The sequence below is a fragment of the Notechis scutatus genome, chromosome Z (genome assembly GCF_049901735.1).
Source record: "Notechis scutatus isolate UNSWTSFEM ecotype Mainland chromosome Z, rNotScu1.2, whole genome shotgun sequence".
In the NCBI taxonomy this organism is placed as follows: Eukaryota; Metazoa; Chordata; class Lepidosauria; order Squamata; family Elapidae; genus Notechis; species Notechis scutatus.
Window position 1 is genome coordinate 125,185,726 of NC_142025.1, and position 15,354 is coordinate 125,201,079.

Consider the following 15,354-nt stretch of genomic DNA (forward strand, 5'->3'; position numbering starts at 1 on the left):
TTTGAAAAACCAATTTTATCTATCATCTATCTATCTATCTATCTATCTATCTATCTATCTATCTGTCTGTCTGTCTGTCTGTCTGTCTCTCTCACTCTCTCTCTTTCTCTCTATCTATCTATCTATCTATCTATCTATCTATCTATCTATCTATCTATCTGTCTGTCTGTCTGTCTTTCTGTCTGTCTGTCTGTCTATGGTGGGTTTGGCCAAATGAAGATGATAGCGAAAGAGTTGAACTATTGGGGTCCTTGGTAATCTGCAAACTGGGTGGTTTTCTTGCACACATTTCATTACCAAACTAGGTGATGCACTGATGATGTTACCTAGTTTGGTAATGAAACATCTGCAAGAAAACTACCCAGCCTGGAGAGCACCAAGGATCCATAGCATAGATTCTTAGCTACTTTGTAGTATTGGTAGTCTGTATCAGCCATTTTTGTTAATCCTCACCTCAAAGCTTTAAGACTTCTTCGAAATCTCCCTCGGTGAACCCTGGAGATCCCATTCTATTAGCCAAAATGATGAGGACAGTCTTCTATGTGTCTTTACAAAGGGGTTTTGGCTTAGTGGTAGAGAACCAACATTAAAAAGTGGGTATACCCTTTATAATTTTTATAACATGCCTGACTCCAAACATATCAAAGTGATGAAAGCAATTATATAATAATAAAAAGCAATTGCATAATCCCAGAACATTGCAACCATCATAAATATGAATCAGTTGCCAAGCACTTGAATTTTGATCACATGATCATGTGGGAATGCTGCAATGGTCATAAGTGTGAAAATTGGTCATAACACTTTTTTCATTGCTGTTCAGCGCAACTTCAAACAGCCACTAAACAAATGGTTGTGAGTTGAGGATTACCTACAATTCTCTAGATAATCTTTACACTTAAATTGGTTTCTTTATTATATTTATACAGCCTTATCACTGAATGCTTTAACATTAAGAACAAGTTGAAAGCAAATTTCTGGCTCAAACTTCTAAGTTCTAAGTCTACCTGGATGGACGGATGGATGGACAGACAGATTGATAGGCAGACAGACATGGTTATCAAGATATTTTTGAAATAGAGATCTCTAATATATAAAACATTACAAGACACACATACTCTTAGTCTGCAATTTTGACACCACCTATCTCCTGGCTGAGTATGCTGGATGAACCTAACCATGATGGTTTCTAGGTATTAGTTTATGGTCAATGTATGAAAACCAGGCCACCATAATTGTTCAACAGACCCTGGTTAAAATAAACCATGTTTAGCACAGTATATAAATGTGGATAGTATCTTTTCCGTTTGATTTTAAAAAACTCACCATACTTTCTCCTTGCAGGTCTCTGGTCTAGGACGTCTAAAACCCAACACCATAGTTCTCGGTTATAAAAATGACTGGCAGACTGACTCTCCCCCAAACCTGGAGACTTATGTGGCCATAATACAGTAAGGACATCATGTTCTCAAGAAGAATACATGAAAAAGGGGGTGGGGTTAGGAATGGAGAAAACAGGGGATAGATATACTATAGATGTGGCGAGTTTATGAACCAATGGATTGGTTTGGATCTCTCCTAAGGTAGAGACGTTGTAGGAGAACGTTTGCCCTTTACACTTTATATTTATTTTATTTATTTATTTATTTATTTGATTTGCCAATTGTTTACAAGATAATAAGTGTATACATAGTTGTGAATACATGAAATGGGTACATATAAGAAAAATAAAAGAAGAATAAGAGAAACAATAGGACAGGGACGGTAGGCACGTTGGTGCGCTTATGCACGCCCCCTACAGACCTCTTAGGAAAGGGGTGAGGTCAATAGTAGACAGTCTAAGGTTAAAGTTTTTGGGGTTTGGGGAAGAATATATATTGTTTTAGTATGTAAAACTACCTGAGTTCAAATAGGTTCCAAGGGAAAATCGGTGAAAGCCATGAATATGTTGTTTTTGGAGTTAGATAAACCAGGTGTCAATGTCAGGAAAACTTTTGAATTTGCAGAGAATTGGATGAAGGATATTCCATAGAGGTCTTCAAACTTTTCAGCTTTAAGACTTGTGGACTTCAACTCCCAGAATTCCTCCTCCAGCCATATTAGCTCAGGAATTCTGGGAGTTGAAGTCCACAAGTCTTAAACTTGCCAAGTTTGAAGACCCTTGCATAGCTGTTTGTAAAGCCAGTTTGGTGTAGAGGTTAAGGCACGAGTCTAGAAAGCAGGAGATTTGTGAGTTCAAGACCCGCCTTAGCCATGAAAAGCCAGTCTTTCAATCCTCCTCACAGGGTTATTGTTGTTGTGAGGAAAAATTGGAGGAGGAAAATGTGTTGGATAGGTTCGTAGCCTTGAGTCATTTATAAAAATTAATTAAAGGGGGATACAAATACATATTTGGGGGAACTCCAGGAGACAATGAAAGCCAGGGTAGCTTGGTGTGCTGTGGTCCATGAGGCCGCAGGGAGCTGGGTACAACTTAGCAAATGAAAAACAACAACAAATAATAAATAAATAGACTTCTCTTAGCTTATTCTGTGTTTTTTTAAAAAGCAGATGATAGGGACAGTGCATAAAAATTGTTGATAATTATTTAAATTTTCTCTTCCACTCCCTTGCAGTGACTCCTTTGATCTCGGCACTGCGGTCTGCCTGCTTCGGATGAAGGATGGTCTGGACATGTCCCGGATAATCAAGGCCCAAGGTGAGTAAATTCCAAAAAATGTGTTTGGAACAGGGGTGGGATTAAAATTTTTTTACTACCGGTTCTGTGGGCATGGCTTGGTGGGTGTGGCTTGGTGGCCATGGCAGGGGAAGGATACTGCAAAATCTCCATTCCCTCCCCACCCCACTAACCTGCTTTCCAGCTCCATTCTCCTGTGCAGGGCAACCAAAGAAGACCCAGCCAATCAGCTGGGACTCGGGAGGCAGAGAATAGATGGGGACAGGGCCAATCAGAGGTGGTATTTGCCGGTTCTCCAAACTACTCAAAATTTTCGCTACTGGTTCCCCAGAACTGGTCAAAACCTGCTGAATACCACTTCTGGTTTGGAAGCAACAATCTCTTGCTTTCGTTCTGGAAAAGATAACAGGTTTCTGTGGAGCTTTCCTTAAAAAAATCAAAAAGAACTATAGGTAGTCCTTGAATTATGACCACAACTGAGCCCAACGTTTATGTAGCTAAGCCAGACATTTGTTAAATGAGCTTTGTCCCATTTTATGACCTTTCTTGCCATAGAACTTAAGGGAATCACTGCAGTTAAGTTAGTTAACCCAGTTGTTAAGTGAATCTGGTTTCCCCATTGACTTTGCTTGTCAGAAGGTCGCAAAAGGGGATCAATGCATAACCGTCACAAATATGTCCCAATGCATGACTGGGACACTGCAACTGTCATAAATATGAGTCAGTTGCTGAACATTTTATTTTTGGTCACGTGATCCTGTTACAATGTTTGTAAGTGTGAAAAATGGTCATAAGTCACTTGTTTCAGTAATGTTGTGACTTTGAATGGTTACTAAATTGAACGGTTGTAAGTTGAGGATTGCCTGTACATATTTTGGAACAGCCTTTAATGTTGCTCTTTGTATTTTAATTTCTCTTTGCTACCTGTATTACTGAATTAGTTAGAAGGCAATATATACATAGTTTATTGGTTGATTTATTTCTAAACAAAACCAACAATAGGAGAAGGAAGGAGGATTATAAAGTAATAAAGGCAGTTTAAAAATCTAATAAATAAATAAATGCAGATTTGATCAATGGGCTTTTCCTCTGTTTCCTGGGACAGTGAACCTGGGTTTTGAAGACACAGAAGCCGCCTTGGGGAAGGAAAAACAGAAACGTAAGTTGGTCTCAAATAAGAAATGTGTCCTGTTCGGATTTGCCTCTTTTCAGACCATTCCAAATTCACATCAAAAGAACTTCAAAAAATGAGGACTGGAAGCTTGAACATGCTGTGGGAATTTTTTTATCTTCCTAATGTTTTCCCAGAAGTGCTTTTTTTCAGATCAACCAAGTGTTGATCCTTTGGTTGCAACAAGAATTGACTTAACCGACTTATTGTTTGTATTGTGAGCTAAATGTGACTGGCCTGAAATCACCCAGATGTCCTTCATGCCCAAGACAGGACTAGAACTCACTGTCTTCTGGTTTCGAGACTGGTGCTTTAATGCTAAGCCCCAAATATCACTTAATGCCGGGAAAACTTTGGAGTTTGGAGAGAATTGGATGAAGGATATTCCATAGCCATTCATAAAGCTAGTCTGGTGAAGTGGTTCATGCACCTAGCTAGAAAGTGGGAGCTATGTGGAACATCTCTTTATGTTTATGTTTCAGGTGGCGTGTTTAAAGTTGGTGCCGATGCCAACCTGGAGACCGTGTTCCAGAGCAAACAGAAGAAGAAAAATATTGATATTTATTGGTTGTTTGATGATGGTGGTACGTGAATTTCCCTGGAAATAATAATTCTTGTTTTTGTTGCTATTTTTTATGGCCAAAAAAACAACGTCTAATAGCCTGGAAATATAATCGGTACCATGATACTATGATAAAATTGCGACCTTTTTTTCGTTGCAAAACATTTATAACAAGTGTGCATATCTACAAAAAGGGCAAAGTTTAGATACAGATGGGAAAGCCATAAAGAGAAGTTTTTTTCATGGTTCTTTATGGCTCATTCATTGTCCTTTTATTACATAAATTATTAACAGCGATAAATGTATAACATATGCAATATTCAACTATATATAATTTCGTAAATGATAGATATCATGCCATCAAGTTGGTGTTAACTCAACTATCTCAGATAGATCTTCTCCAGATGAATGAATGAATACAGGTAATCCTTGACTTATGACCACAATTGAGCCCAAAATTTATGTTACTAAGCGAGACATTTGTTAAGTGAATTTTGCCTTGTTTTATGACCTTCCTTGCCACAGTTGTTAAGTGAATCACTGCAGTTATTAAGTGGCTTTCCCATGGACTTTATTTGTCAGAAGGTCACAAAAGCTGATCACATGATCCTGGGATACTGCAATCGTTATACATATGAACCAGTTACGAAGGATCAAAATTTTGATCACATGACCATAGGGATGTTGCAGTGGTCTTAAATGTGAAGAATGGTCATGTCACTTTTTTCAGTGTCGTCATATGAACACTAAATGAATTGTTGTAAGTCAAGCACTACCTATATACAGATATGTGTGTCTTTATCTATATTTCTGTGTATATAGCCTTGGACACATAAAGATATTTTGTAATTAGATATAAATGTGTTGTGGATAGATAGATAGATAGATAGATAGATAGATAGATAGATAGATAGATAGATAGATAGATAGATAGATAGATAGATATACAAATAGATAGATATAGATATACATATAGATATAAATACTTTATCATTATTGTATATAATATGTTTATCATGTATACAGATATATATCATGAATTATATATAGGATTCACAGGCTTTATCTGTTTCTTAGCAATTGGGAAAAAGCACACTTGGGAAATAATATTTTCATTCCATTTTGTAATTGGTTCTCATGGGCAAACCCTCCATCTATATGAAAAGGTTATTTCCAGATGTAATGGAATGTGTGAACAGCCTTGGAGGATGAGGGAAAGCAGGAAACAAAAATTAGACAACAGATTCAGGTGCCCCCCAAGGGATTAATGGTCAGAGGAAAGAAACTTAGAAGCACCCCTTCCTAATTAACCAGACAGTTAAAGTGATGGTAGGAAATATGTATCTTAAGACTTGTAAGAGTCCTATCAGCATAGCCTTATTATTAAGTGGAATTAGCTCATCTAATCATATTTCATATCTGGTTTACCAATGAAAGCTGATGTTAGATGACAATGGGGCCTGTTCGCCCTATTGAACTGGGATTTCAACAGGTTGGGGAAACCAGTTGGAGATGCCTTCCCAGCAGATCTTGGGCTCTGCTTGCAAAACAGGATGTGTTCTTTCTGGCAGTGTGGTTGTGCCACCATGTTGTGCAGCTGGTCTCTGGACTTTTTTTTCTTCTTTTTCCCCTCCTTGCTCCGCAGGGCTGACCCTCCTCATCCCCTATCTTCTGACTCGCCGGAAACGCTGGAGCCAGTGCAAAGTCCGAGTCTTCATCAGTGGGCAAATCTCTAACGCCGAGGAACATAGAGAAGAGTAAGGGAGAAAGGGCAGGGATGATGGGGAGATTAAAATCCAAAGCTAAGCAGTTCCAGGAAGGGGCTGGCAATGTTTCCTTGGCAGCTAACCAGAGTTTGCTCAGGGAGATCGTAAATGTGAGAGACATGCTGTCCTGAAAAGATAGCACTCACACTTTGCCTTTAGATTGTCTCCAAACTCTGCGGTGAAGTGTTGACATGGCTTCAAAAGGCTTGTCCTATGTTCTTGGTTTATGGCCTCTTCAGTCATGGATGTGCCAAGAGGAGCCTGTATTTTATTGATCAATCGATTTGATTTGATTTCTACAGCTGCCTGCTATTGGGCAGCTCACCATTCAAAAACATATATTATAATTAAAACATTAAAGCCACTTAAGCCATGGTGGTGTAGTATTAGAATGCAATACTGCAGGCTAATTCTGCTGACTGCCAGCAGTTCAGCAGTTCAATTCTGTCTGGCTCAATGTAGACTCAGCCTTCCATCCTTCTGAGGTCAGTAAAATGAGGGCCCAGATTGTTGGGGGCGATATGCTGACTCTGTAAACTGCTTACAGAGGGCTGTGAAGCACAGTGAAGCGGTATGTAAGTTTAAGCACTATTGCTATATGTTATAAAATGTTGTGACTGTAGAAAGAGTGCAGAGAAGAGCAGCAAATATGATTAAGGGACTGGAGGCTAAAGCATATAAAGAGCGGTTGCTGGAATTGGTAGGTCTAGTTTAATGAAAAGAAGGACTAAGGGCTGACATGATAGCAGTGTTCCAGTATCTCAGGGGTTGCCACAAAGAAGAGGAAGTCAAGCTCTTCTCCAAAGCACCTGAGGGCAGGACAAGAAGCAACCTAGAACTAAGGAGAAATTTCCCGAGAGTTAGAACAATTAATCAGTGGAACAACTTGCCTCCAGAAGTAGTTAATGCTACAAAACTGGAAGTTTTAAAGAAGAGATTGGATAACCACTTGTCTGAAGTGATGTAGTGTTTCCTGCCTAGACAGAGGGTTGGACTAGAACACCTCCAAGGTCCCTTCCAACTCAGTTATTCTACTCTACTCTACTCTACTCTACTCTACTCTACTCTACTCCATTCCACTCCACTTTAAAACAATAAAAACCATTAAAACACTATGGAACATTAAAATATCTAATTTGAGTAGACATACAAAGCAAAGCATCTGGTCTGTCAACAATATAACCAGGATATTATAAGATTTATCTTGTCTAATTCTTTCTGTTTAACAGGATCCAGTTTCTGTTGGACAAATTCCGCTTGGGCTTCAGTGAGGTTGTGGTGCTGCCCGAAATAATGTGGAAACCTGAGGAAACCAGGTAAATATCTTGTAATTTGTCCTCAATTATTGTTCCTGAGCCTTGGTTTCCTAATCCAGCTCCCGAGTCTCAAATCAATACAGATAGTCTTCAACTTATGACTACAGTTGAGTCTAACATTTCTGTTGCTAAGCAAGACAAGTGCTTTGTTTGGTACTTGGTGAACAAGTTAAAACTTGTTGATGTCACTATCTTGTAACTCCCACCATCATTCCTTATGGGAAAAGATTGTTTGATACTCATTTTTTTTTGGTGTGCATCGCACTTCTTGGAACCAATTAACAATGATTACCATAGAAAGTTTTCCCCTTGAATGCTGGAAGTGTAAGGACTTATCAGGTATATTCTACCACATATGGTGGACGTGTAAATTTGCAAAAAACACTGGAGATTGATACAGACTTGGGTGGAACAAATGGTGGGAGAGCATATTCTGTTTAAACCAGAATTATTTATCTTGGGACTAATGATAGAAGGGTATAGGAAAGATGTAGCATATTTAATTATACATGTTTTGACAGTGGTGAGAATGAGATATGCGCAATATTGAAAAATGAAACCATACCACCAGAAAGAGAAATAATAAAGAAAATAATGGCTTGTGCAGAATTGGATAGGTTAACCTTAGAATTGAAAAATAAGGGGGAATCAGCTTACTATGAAACATGGAATAAGTTTTATCAGTGGCTACAAAGAAGAAGGGAAGGTCGGGGGAAAAAATAGACAGAATGAATAGAACCAAAAAGCAAATACTGTATCAATAATATGAAAGTTAATGGTTTAGCAATATCTTTATATGTATGGTATATGCAACACCAAAATGGCAGCACCAGTGTGTGTGTGTGTGTGTGTGTGTATTCTTAAGTTTTCGCGGGTACTTACATGTATGGTATTCAACTTTGTTCAGGTATTTTCCCACGTCATTGTAGTTGTGCTTTTAAAGTTGTAGCAATGTTTCAGCAGAATCTCATCTGCCATCATCAGGCTTCTGTATTACAGACGAACACTATACAGAAGCCTGATGATGGCAGATGAGATTCTGCCAAACGTTGCTACAACTTTAAAAGCACAACTACAATGACATGGGAAAATACCCGAACAAAGTTGAATACCATACATACATATACATATAAAAACAATGATTACCACAGTACTAGTGTATCTGAAAAGGTGTCACATAGGAGAAGTTTAAGACCTGTTGTCTGTCATTCTCCAGTGAAAGACACAGAATACAGGTAGTCCTAAACTTACAACAGCTCATTTAGTGACCGTTCAAAGTTACAACAGCACTGGAAAAAGTGATTTATGACTTTTTCACAGTTACAACCTTTTTAGCTTCCCCATGATCATGTGATCAAATTTCAGGTGCTTGGCAACTTGATTCACACTTATGGCCGTCGCTGTGTCCCAGAGATCATGTGATTCCCTTTTGCCATCTTCTGACAAGCAAAGTCAATGGGGAAGCCAGATTCATTTAAGAACGGTGTTACTAACTTAACACCTGCAGCGATTCACTAAACAACTGTGGCAAGGAAGGACATAAAGTGGGGCAAAACTCACTTAACCAACATCTCCCTTAACAATAGAATTTTTGGGCTCAGTTGTTGTCATAAGTTGTGGATTCCCTGTATTGGTCTCTAAGAGGATATTTGTAAAACAGGATTGAGCAGTGACAGCAATTTGATGGTAGAGGAAGTGACCCACAACACTGATGGGCACCACTTCTATTATGACGTCCAACGAGACTTTGGCCAGGAAATGGTTTTGAGCATCCTGCATTGACAGGAAGTTGGACTGATTCAAAACCCTGTGCACTTTGAGGGGACAGGTGTTTGAAGCCTACAATGGTGGCCTATTCTGCAATTTGGGGCTGAGACTTAAGCAGGAAAGGAGGGACTAGGCCAGAGAACAGGTTCATGATGTTTCATGAGAACCTAGCAAATGATAATGAGGGAGCAGTTGTTCTTTCTTTAAATTTAGCATGTCTTTTAAGATTTCTGAGCTAGATTATTTAAAAGTCTCTTTTTTAGATGAACTGTCTAAAATCCATTCACAACCACCAAGCCCTTATTTCTTCCCATCCCTTATCTTTCAGAATAGAGTTTTGGGCTTAATGAGTTTATAAGAAATTTGACAGAAACACTTGATTAAGGGCCTACAGAATATCCAAAAGTGCTTTTTTTCAAGAGGCAACTGGACGTTCTGGTTTTTCTTTGAAGAAGTATCTTGTGATTGCTTTTCACTTACGACCGTTGCCGCATCCCCAAGGTCATGTGATCAAAATTTGGCTGCTTGGCAACTGGCATGCATTTATGACGGTTGCAGTGTCCTGGATCATGTGATCGTTTTTTGACAACCTTCTGACAAGCGAAAGCAATGGGAAAGCAATATTCACTTCACAACCATGTAACTAGCAACTGCATGTTTCATTTAACAACTGTGGCAAGAGAAATCATAAAATGGGACAAAGCCCGCTTAGCAACCGTCTTGTTTAGCAATGGAAAGTTTGGGCTGAATTGTGGCCATAAGCCAAATCTACCTGTATCAATTCTGGAGGGGTGTGTGAGGATTGTCCTTTGCTGTCTGATACCCCTGTTCCAGGGATGGACTGCTGAGGGTTCATAGGGGTTCGGGACAGCCCCTGGCTAAGATTCTGTGCAGTTCAGAAAAACCCCAAATCCCACTCCTGTCTGGCCCTGCCTACCCCTCCTCTTCCCCACCCCAAGAGTCCCCACGTGGGCCATTTTGGATGCAGGTAAGTGCCAAGGCCCTCAGGGAGGGGGAAAAATGGGCTTCCCAGAAGTTCGGGAAGGCTGTAAATGGGTCTGTTTCCAGCTTCCAGAGAGTCTCCGGAGCCTGGGGAGACCGTTTTCACCCTCCTGGAGGCTCGAGGAAGGCCTCCGGAGCCTGAGGGCAACCCCCCCCCCCGCTGTTCTGCAGGAGGCTGACTAGGCCACGCCCACCATAGCCACGTCCACCCAGCAACTGGGCAGAGAACCCTTTGCTAAAAATTTTCAAGCCCACCCCTGCCCTGTTCCCTAAACAGTGAGGCTGCCCTCCTTCAAACTTTCTGTTATTTCCCTTCCTCCCTTTTTATACAACTTCTTTTCTTCTTTCCTTCTCCATGGCAGCTACAAAGAATTCGAGGACCTGATAGCTCCATATCGGCTGAATGAAGGACAAAAAGATGCCGAAACCATAGAAGCAATGAAGAAGGAAATGCCATGGAAAATCACCGGCGAAGACCTGAGAATCTATAAGAAAAAGGTGAGAATGTTTGGACCCCTGTCTTTCTTGATCTGTCCAATTCCACCGCCCCCCCGCTCCCACATTCTGTCAGAACTAATCCTTCCATAGTCCCCACCATCCTGCCAGAATTGATGAGAAGCATTAACAAGTCTAGCAACAGAAGTAAAAGTTCTCTCAAATGAACCTCAGCTCCTAGCGATTGCCTAGATGCTTTTTCCCCCAGGATAGTTATTTCCTCTTTCCCTTTTAACCTCTGTCCTTTTGATCTCCTTGTGGCCTTCCTTCCACATATTAATAAATCTCACCCCACCCCCCCAAAAAAAGGTCAGCTTAACACTTCCAGTTGAGCTGGGATTAGAGTGTTAAAGAGATAGGAAAGGGAAGAAAAAACAATAAAACCTCTAAAAACTAATTTTTTCCCCTCTCCTCCTTTTTCTTTCTAGTCTGAACAGCACATGTGTCTTCACGAGGTTCTGCAAGATCACTCCCGCAATGCAGCCCTCATCGTCATGTGAGTTGCGTCCTCTTTCTTAGAGTGGCCAGCATCCCTAATGGTTGTAGTGTTCTTATCCGGGGCAACGATGTACCCCTTTCTTTGTGAATTAAGTTTATGGCGGTGGATGGCTCACAAAATTGCAGTTATGAAAACATTGCCTTGTTGATTCCTATTAATTTGACAAGTGTGTATGAGGGAACGTGTGTGGTTTGAGTGCCAGCGTGGTTTAGTGTTAAGGTACTGGATGAGGAGCAAAGAGATTTATATTCTAATCTATCTTGCAGACCCAGAAGCATCCTGAGGGGCTTTGGGCCAGTTCCTAACTTTCGTCCTATCTTACAGGGTTGCGGTGGGGGAAAGGTTGAGGAACAAAAATACGAGTTACATTAGTGTAAGCTCCTGAGGTAAAGGCAGGAGATGCATACGTACGTTTGGCTACACCCCAGTTTTGCACACAAGAGTATTGGATGGAAAATTCAAGACTCAGAAAATGCAGCTTTTTCTTGGGAGCAGGAAATCTCCAGAGCTCATTGTGTGTCATTAACAGTTCCAAAGTACAGGTGTTTCACGTCTTAGTGTCCTATTCTTTTTTTGTTTTGCTAGACAATTAAAACTCTTCAGGCACAAAAAATAAATTACATACCCAGGTATGAAAACAGACCTGATTCACTTTTTTTTTGGACATCAATTTTTATTTTTATCCCGCCTTTATTATTTCTATAAATAATGGAAGGCAACAAATATACACCTTCATTCTTTTATTTCCCCCACAACAACAACCCTAAGAGGTAGCTTGGGCTAAGAAATAAGCCAGCTGGGGAAGGTTGCAAATGGTGATCAAATGACCCCGGGATGTTGCAACCATTGTAAATACACACTGGTTGCCAAGCGCTCAAATTTTGATCAAATAATCGTGGGGATGCTTTGATGTTGGTTAAGTGTGAGGACCAATTGTAAGTCACTTTTTCCCCCAGTGCTGTTACAACTAGCCTGAGCACAGGGTTGGACTAGAAGACCTCCAAGGTCCCTTCCAAGTCTGTTATTCTTATGAAAATAGAGGGGGGGGGAGAGAGAGGGAGGGACTGGCCCAAGGTCAGCCAGCTGGCTTTTATGGCTAAGGTGAGAGTAGAACTCACTATCTCCTGGTTTCTAGCCTGGTACCTTAACCACTAGACCAAATTCTTTTTAAATTTAAATTTAATTTAGAAACATTTTTTCCTGGACATATACTCTCACCTGCTAGAAAAATAATCATCCCTCCCCCACCCCCCAAAAATTAACATCAGGTAATGGGGAAAATAAGCAAAATATTTTTATTTATTTACATCTTGCCTTTATTATTTCTACAAATAACTAAAAGTGTTGGATATATCAACCACATCTTCCTCCTCCTATTTTCCCCACAACAACAATCCTGTGAAGTAAGTTGGGCTGAGAGAGAGAGAGTGACTGGCCAAAGGTCACCCAGCCAACTTTTGTGCCTCAGGCAGGACTAGAACTCATAGTCTCCAGCTTTTTAGCCTGATCCTTTAATCATTAGACAAAACTCTTTTTTACTATAGAAAAACAAAAAAAACCCAAGCAAGCTAACTTTTTTTAAAGGTTGTACCAAACACCAGTGCTGATTTTATCAGTTGCAAACATTATAGATTGTAAAACAGGTTGTTAAACAGTAAGCAGTCCAAAATGAAACTATAATTAATAACCAGCCAAGTGAAAAGTTTATTTATTATTACTGGAGGCTAAGACGAGGCAATCAAATAATCACTCGACATTCAGTAGTTACAATGAAAATAGTCTAAAGGCCACCCCAAAAGTTCTCCTTGACTGGTTTCCCACCCAATGAAAAAGGCAATTGATTTAAAGATATTAATGATCCTCAGGTTAATAAATCTTTAGCAATTAATGGTCTGAATTAGTGGCTTTTCTTCTGAGTGGGAATAAAGTATTGCCACTTATTGTGTTGTTGTGCAAAGATCCAACGATGAGCCATGCAAATGAGGAGAGATGCTGTGTCTAACTTTACAACATGGAAGAGCCTTTCTTCTGCCCTTGGAAGTTATTGTTTTTGTTGTGAGATTGTTGCTTCCTTGCCAACAGCATTTGGCAAATGACCTTGTATCAGAGCTTGTTCAAACACGGATCTAATGCAGGGGATCATAATGGCAGAAATTGTCTGCTCTGTCTTCTTCAGGAAGGTCACTTCTATGGTGCACATTGCTATAGGGTACATACTCTTGACAAATGTATCTTTTCTTTTTTCTACACTGAGAGCATTTGCACCAAGAAAATTCCTTGTGTGTCCAATCACACTTGGACAATAAAGGATTCTATTCTATACTATACGGATTTTGTAATGTGGGGCCTCCCAGTTCCTGACAAGCAGATCCCTAACTTCTTCTCTTCCTTTCCTTAATTCTCTAGAAGCCTTCCGGTGGTACGTAAAGGAGCCTGCCCCAGCTCCCTCTACATGGCCTGGCTTGAGACAGTCTCCAAGGACTTATATCCACCAATTGTCTTCATCCGGGGCAACCAAGAGGATGCACTCACCCTCTACTGCCAATAGGGGGCAGCAGGATCCGAAGGAAGCCTTGAGCAAACAGGCTATAAGGGGCTGCCTGTTATGCCAACTCAGTTACAAGGGGGGGCAGAAGTCTGACAATCCTCCACATGGAAAGCAGACCGCCATTGCCGATGAGTGTGTCAGCATCACCAAGAGGCCAGGACCATTCACGCACAACAAAGGAGTTTTGCTGAGTTTTTAAAAAAATCCCTGCTTGTTGTTGAGTTTCAACGCAAAGGACCGATTCTGAATGTGTTGTGTCTCCATACTCTGTACATAGTTATACTTTTTTGAATATTGTTATTTAATAACCCTGGTGTGTCGTGTCCCCTACTTTGTTCTTCTTCGCGTTGTACTTCCTCCTCCACTTATGGGATTCCTTTTCCAGCAAAGCTCAACATGTTGCAAACCTTAGTGGGTGCGACTCTTGAGTGACAAATACACGAAGGCAGAGTTAAGCCTTTTAAGGCAGGGGTGGGCAATTACAGCTCCTTTGTAACCTATGGACTTCAATTTCCAGCATTTCTAAGTCAGCCATATCCCAAAAGTGCTTTTTCAAGAGGCAAGTGGACTTTCTGGGGTTTTGTTTGAAGATGTTTTGCTTCTCATCCAAGAAGCTTCTTCAACTCTGACTGGATGGTGGGGAATGGAAGGATTTATGCAGACAGCTGGTCATTTGTATTGCAAAGGAGTATAAATCCTTTCATTCCCAAGCCATCCAGTCAAAACGGAAGAAGCTTCTCGGATGGGAAGCGAAACGTCTTCAAAAGAAAAACCAGAAAGTTCAAATGTCTCTTGAAAAAGCACCTTTTGGGACAACCATGACCTGGATGGCTGAGATCTCCACAGACATCAAGTCGGCCATGCTGGCTCAGGAATTCTGTGAGTTGAACTCCACAGATCGCAAAGGGCCATAGTTACCCAATGCCTACTTTTAAGGGCAGCATTTAGCTCATTTGCAGATTCCCAAACAGGCTCGAGATTCAGATCATTTGGGAATCCATTTTGAGGGGCTTCGGAGACTGAGCTTTGCAGCTATTTTGGCATCAATTGCACCCCTTAAAAACAACTGAAATCTTGCTAAAAAGAGACACCCACTTTGTCTCTTTAACCATTTCCTCCCTGGTAAACTAAAAGAAACCCAAATATTTCAGCCTCACCAATCAGTTGAGCTCATTACCCATACAATTATGGCTGAGATGGAAGGTTCTGTTCACACAGCAAAAGGAAAACAATGTGGCGTTTGCAGAAAAAAATGGAAATCAGCTGATATGAAGACCCACAAGCAACGGTCTTCAAAGTTGGCAAGTTTAAGACTTGTGGACCTCAACTCCCAGAATTCCTGAGCTAACATGACTGGAGGAGGAATTCTGGGAGTTGAAGTCCACAAGTCTTAAAGCTGTCAAGTTTGAAGATCCCTGCCCACAAGCAAAACTAGTGAATTGTCTCAGCTCTTGGATGTGTTGTTTCTCAAAAGTGCCCCCTGTTTTTCCCCCCTCAAAAGACACTTTTTACCCTAACAGACCCAGCACAAACACACTGTAGAGACCTTCC

At 40.5% G+C, this 15,354-nt stretch overlaps 1 protein-coding gene across 1 annotated transcript in view; it reads left to right on the forward strand.

The window, feature by feature from the left end:
* LOC113425314 (solute carrier family 12 member 3-like) overlaps nt 1–14,113 on the forward strand; it is a 57,786-nt gene extending 43,673 nt beyond the window's left edge. The window contains exons 19-27 of the mRNA XM_026687406.2: nt 1,345–1,451; nt 2,616–2,698; nt 3,783–3,836; nt 4,331–4,432; nt 6,056–6,167; nt 7,406–7,492; nt 10,624–10,759; nt 11,185–11,252; nt 13,662–14,113. Coding sequence (XP_026543191.1) covers nt 1,345–1,451; nt 2,616–2,698; nt 3,783–3,836; nt 4,331–4,432; nt 6,056–6,167; nt 7,406–7,492; nt 10,624–10,759; nt 11,185–11,252; nt 13,662–13,803 — 891 coding nt within the window. The 3' untranslated portion in view covers nt 13,804–14,113. The remainder of the gene's footprint in view (nt 1–1,344; nt 1,452–2,615; nt 2,699–3,782; nt 3,837–4,330; nt 4,433–6,055; nt 6,168–7,405; nt 7,493–10,623; nt 10,760–11,184; nt 11,253–13,661) is intronic.
* Nucleotides 14,114–15,354: the final 1,241 nt, after the last annotated feature.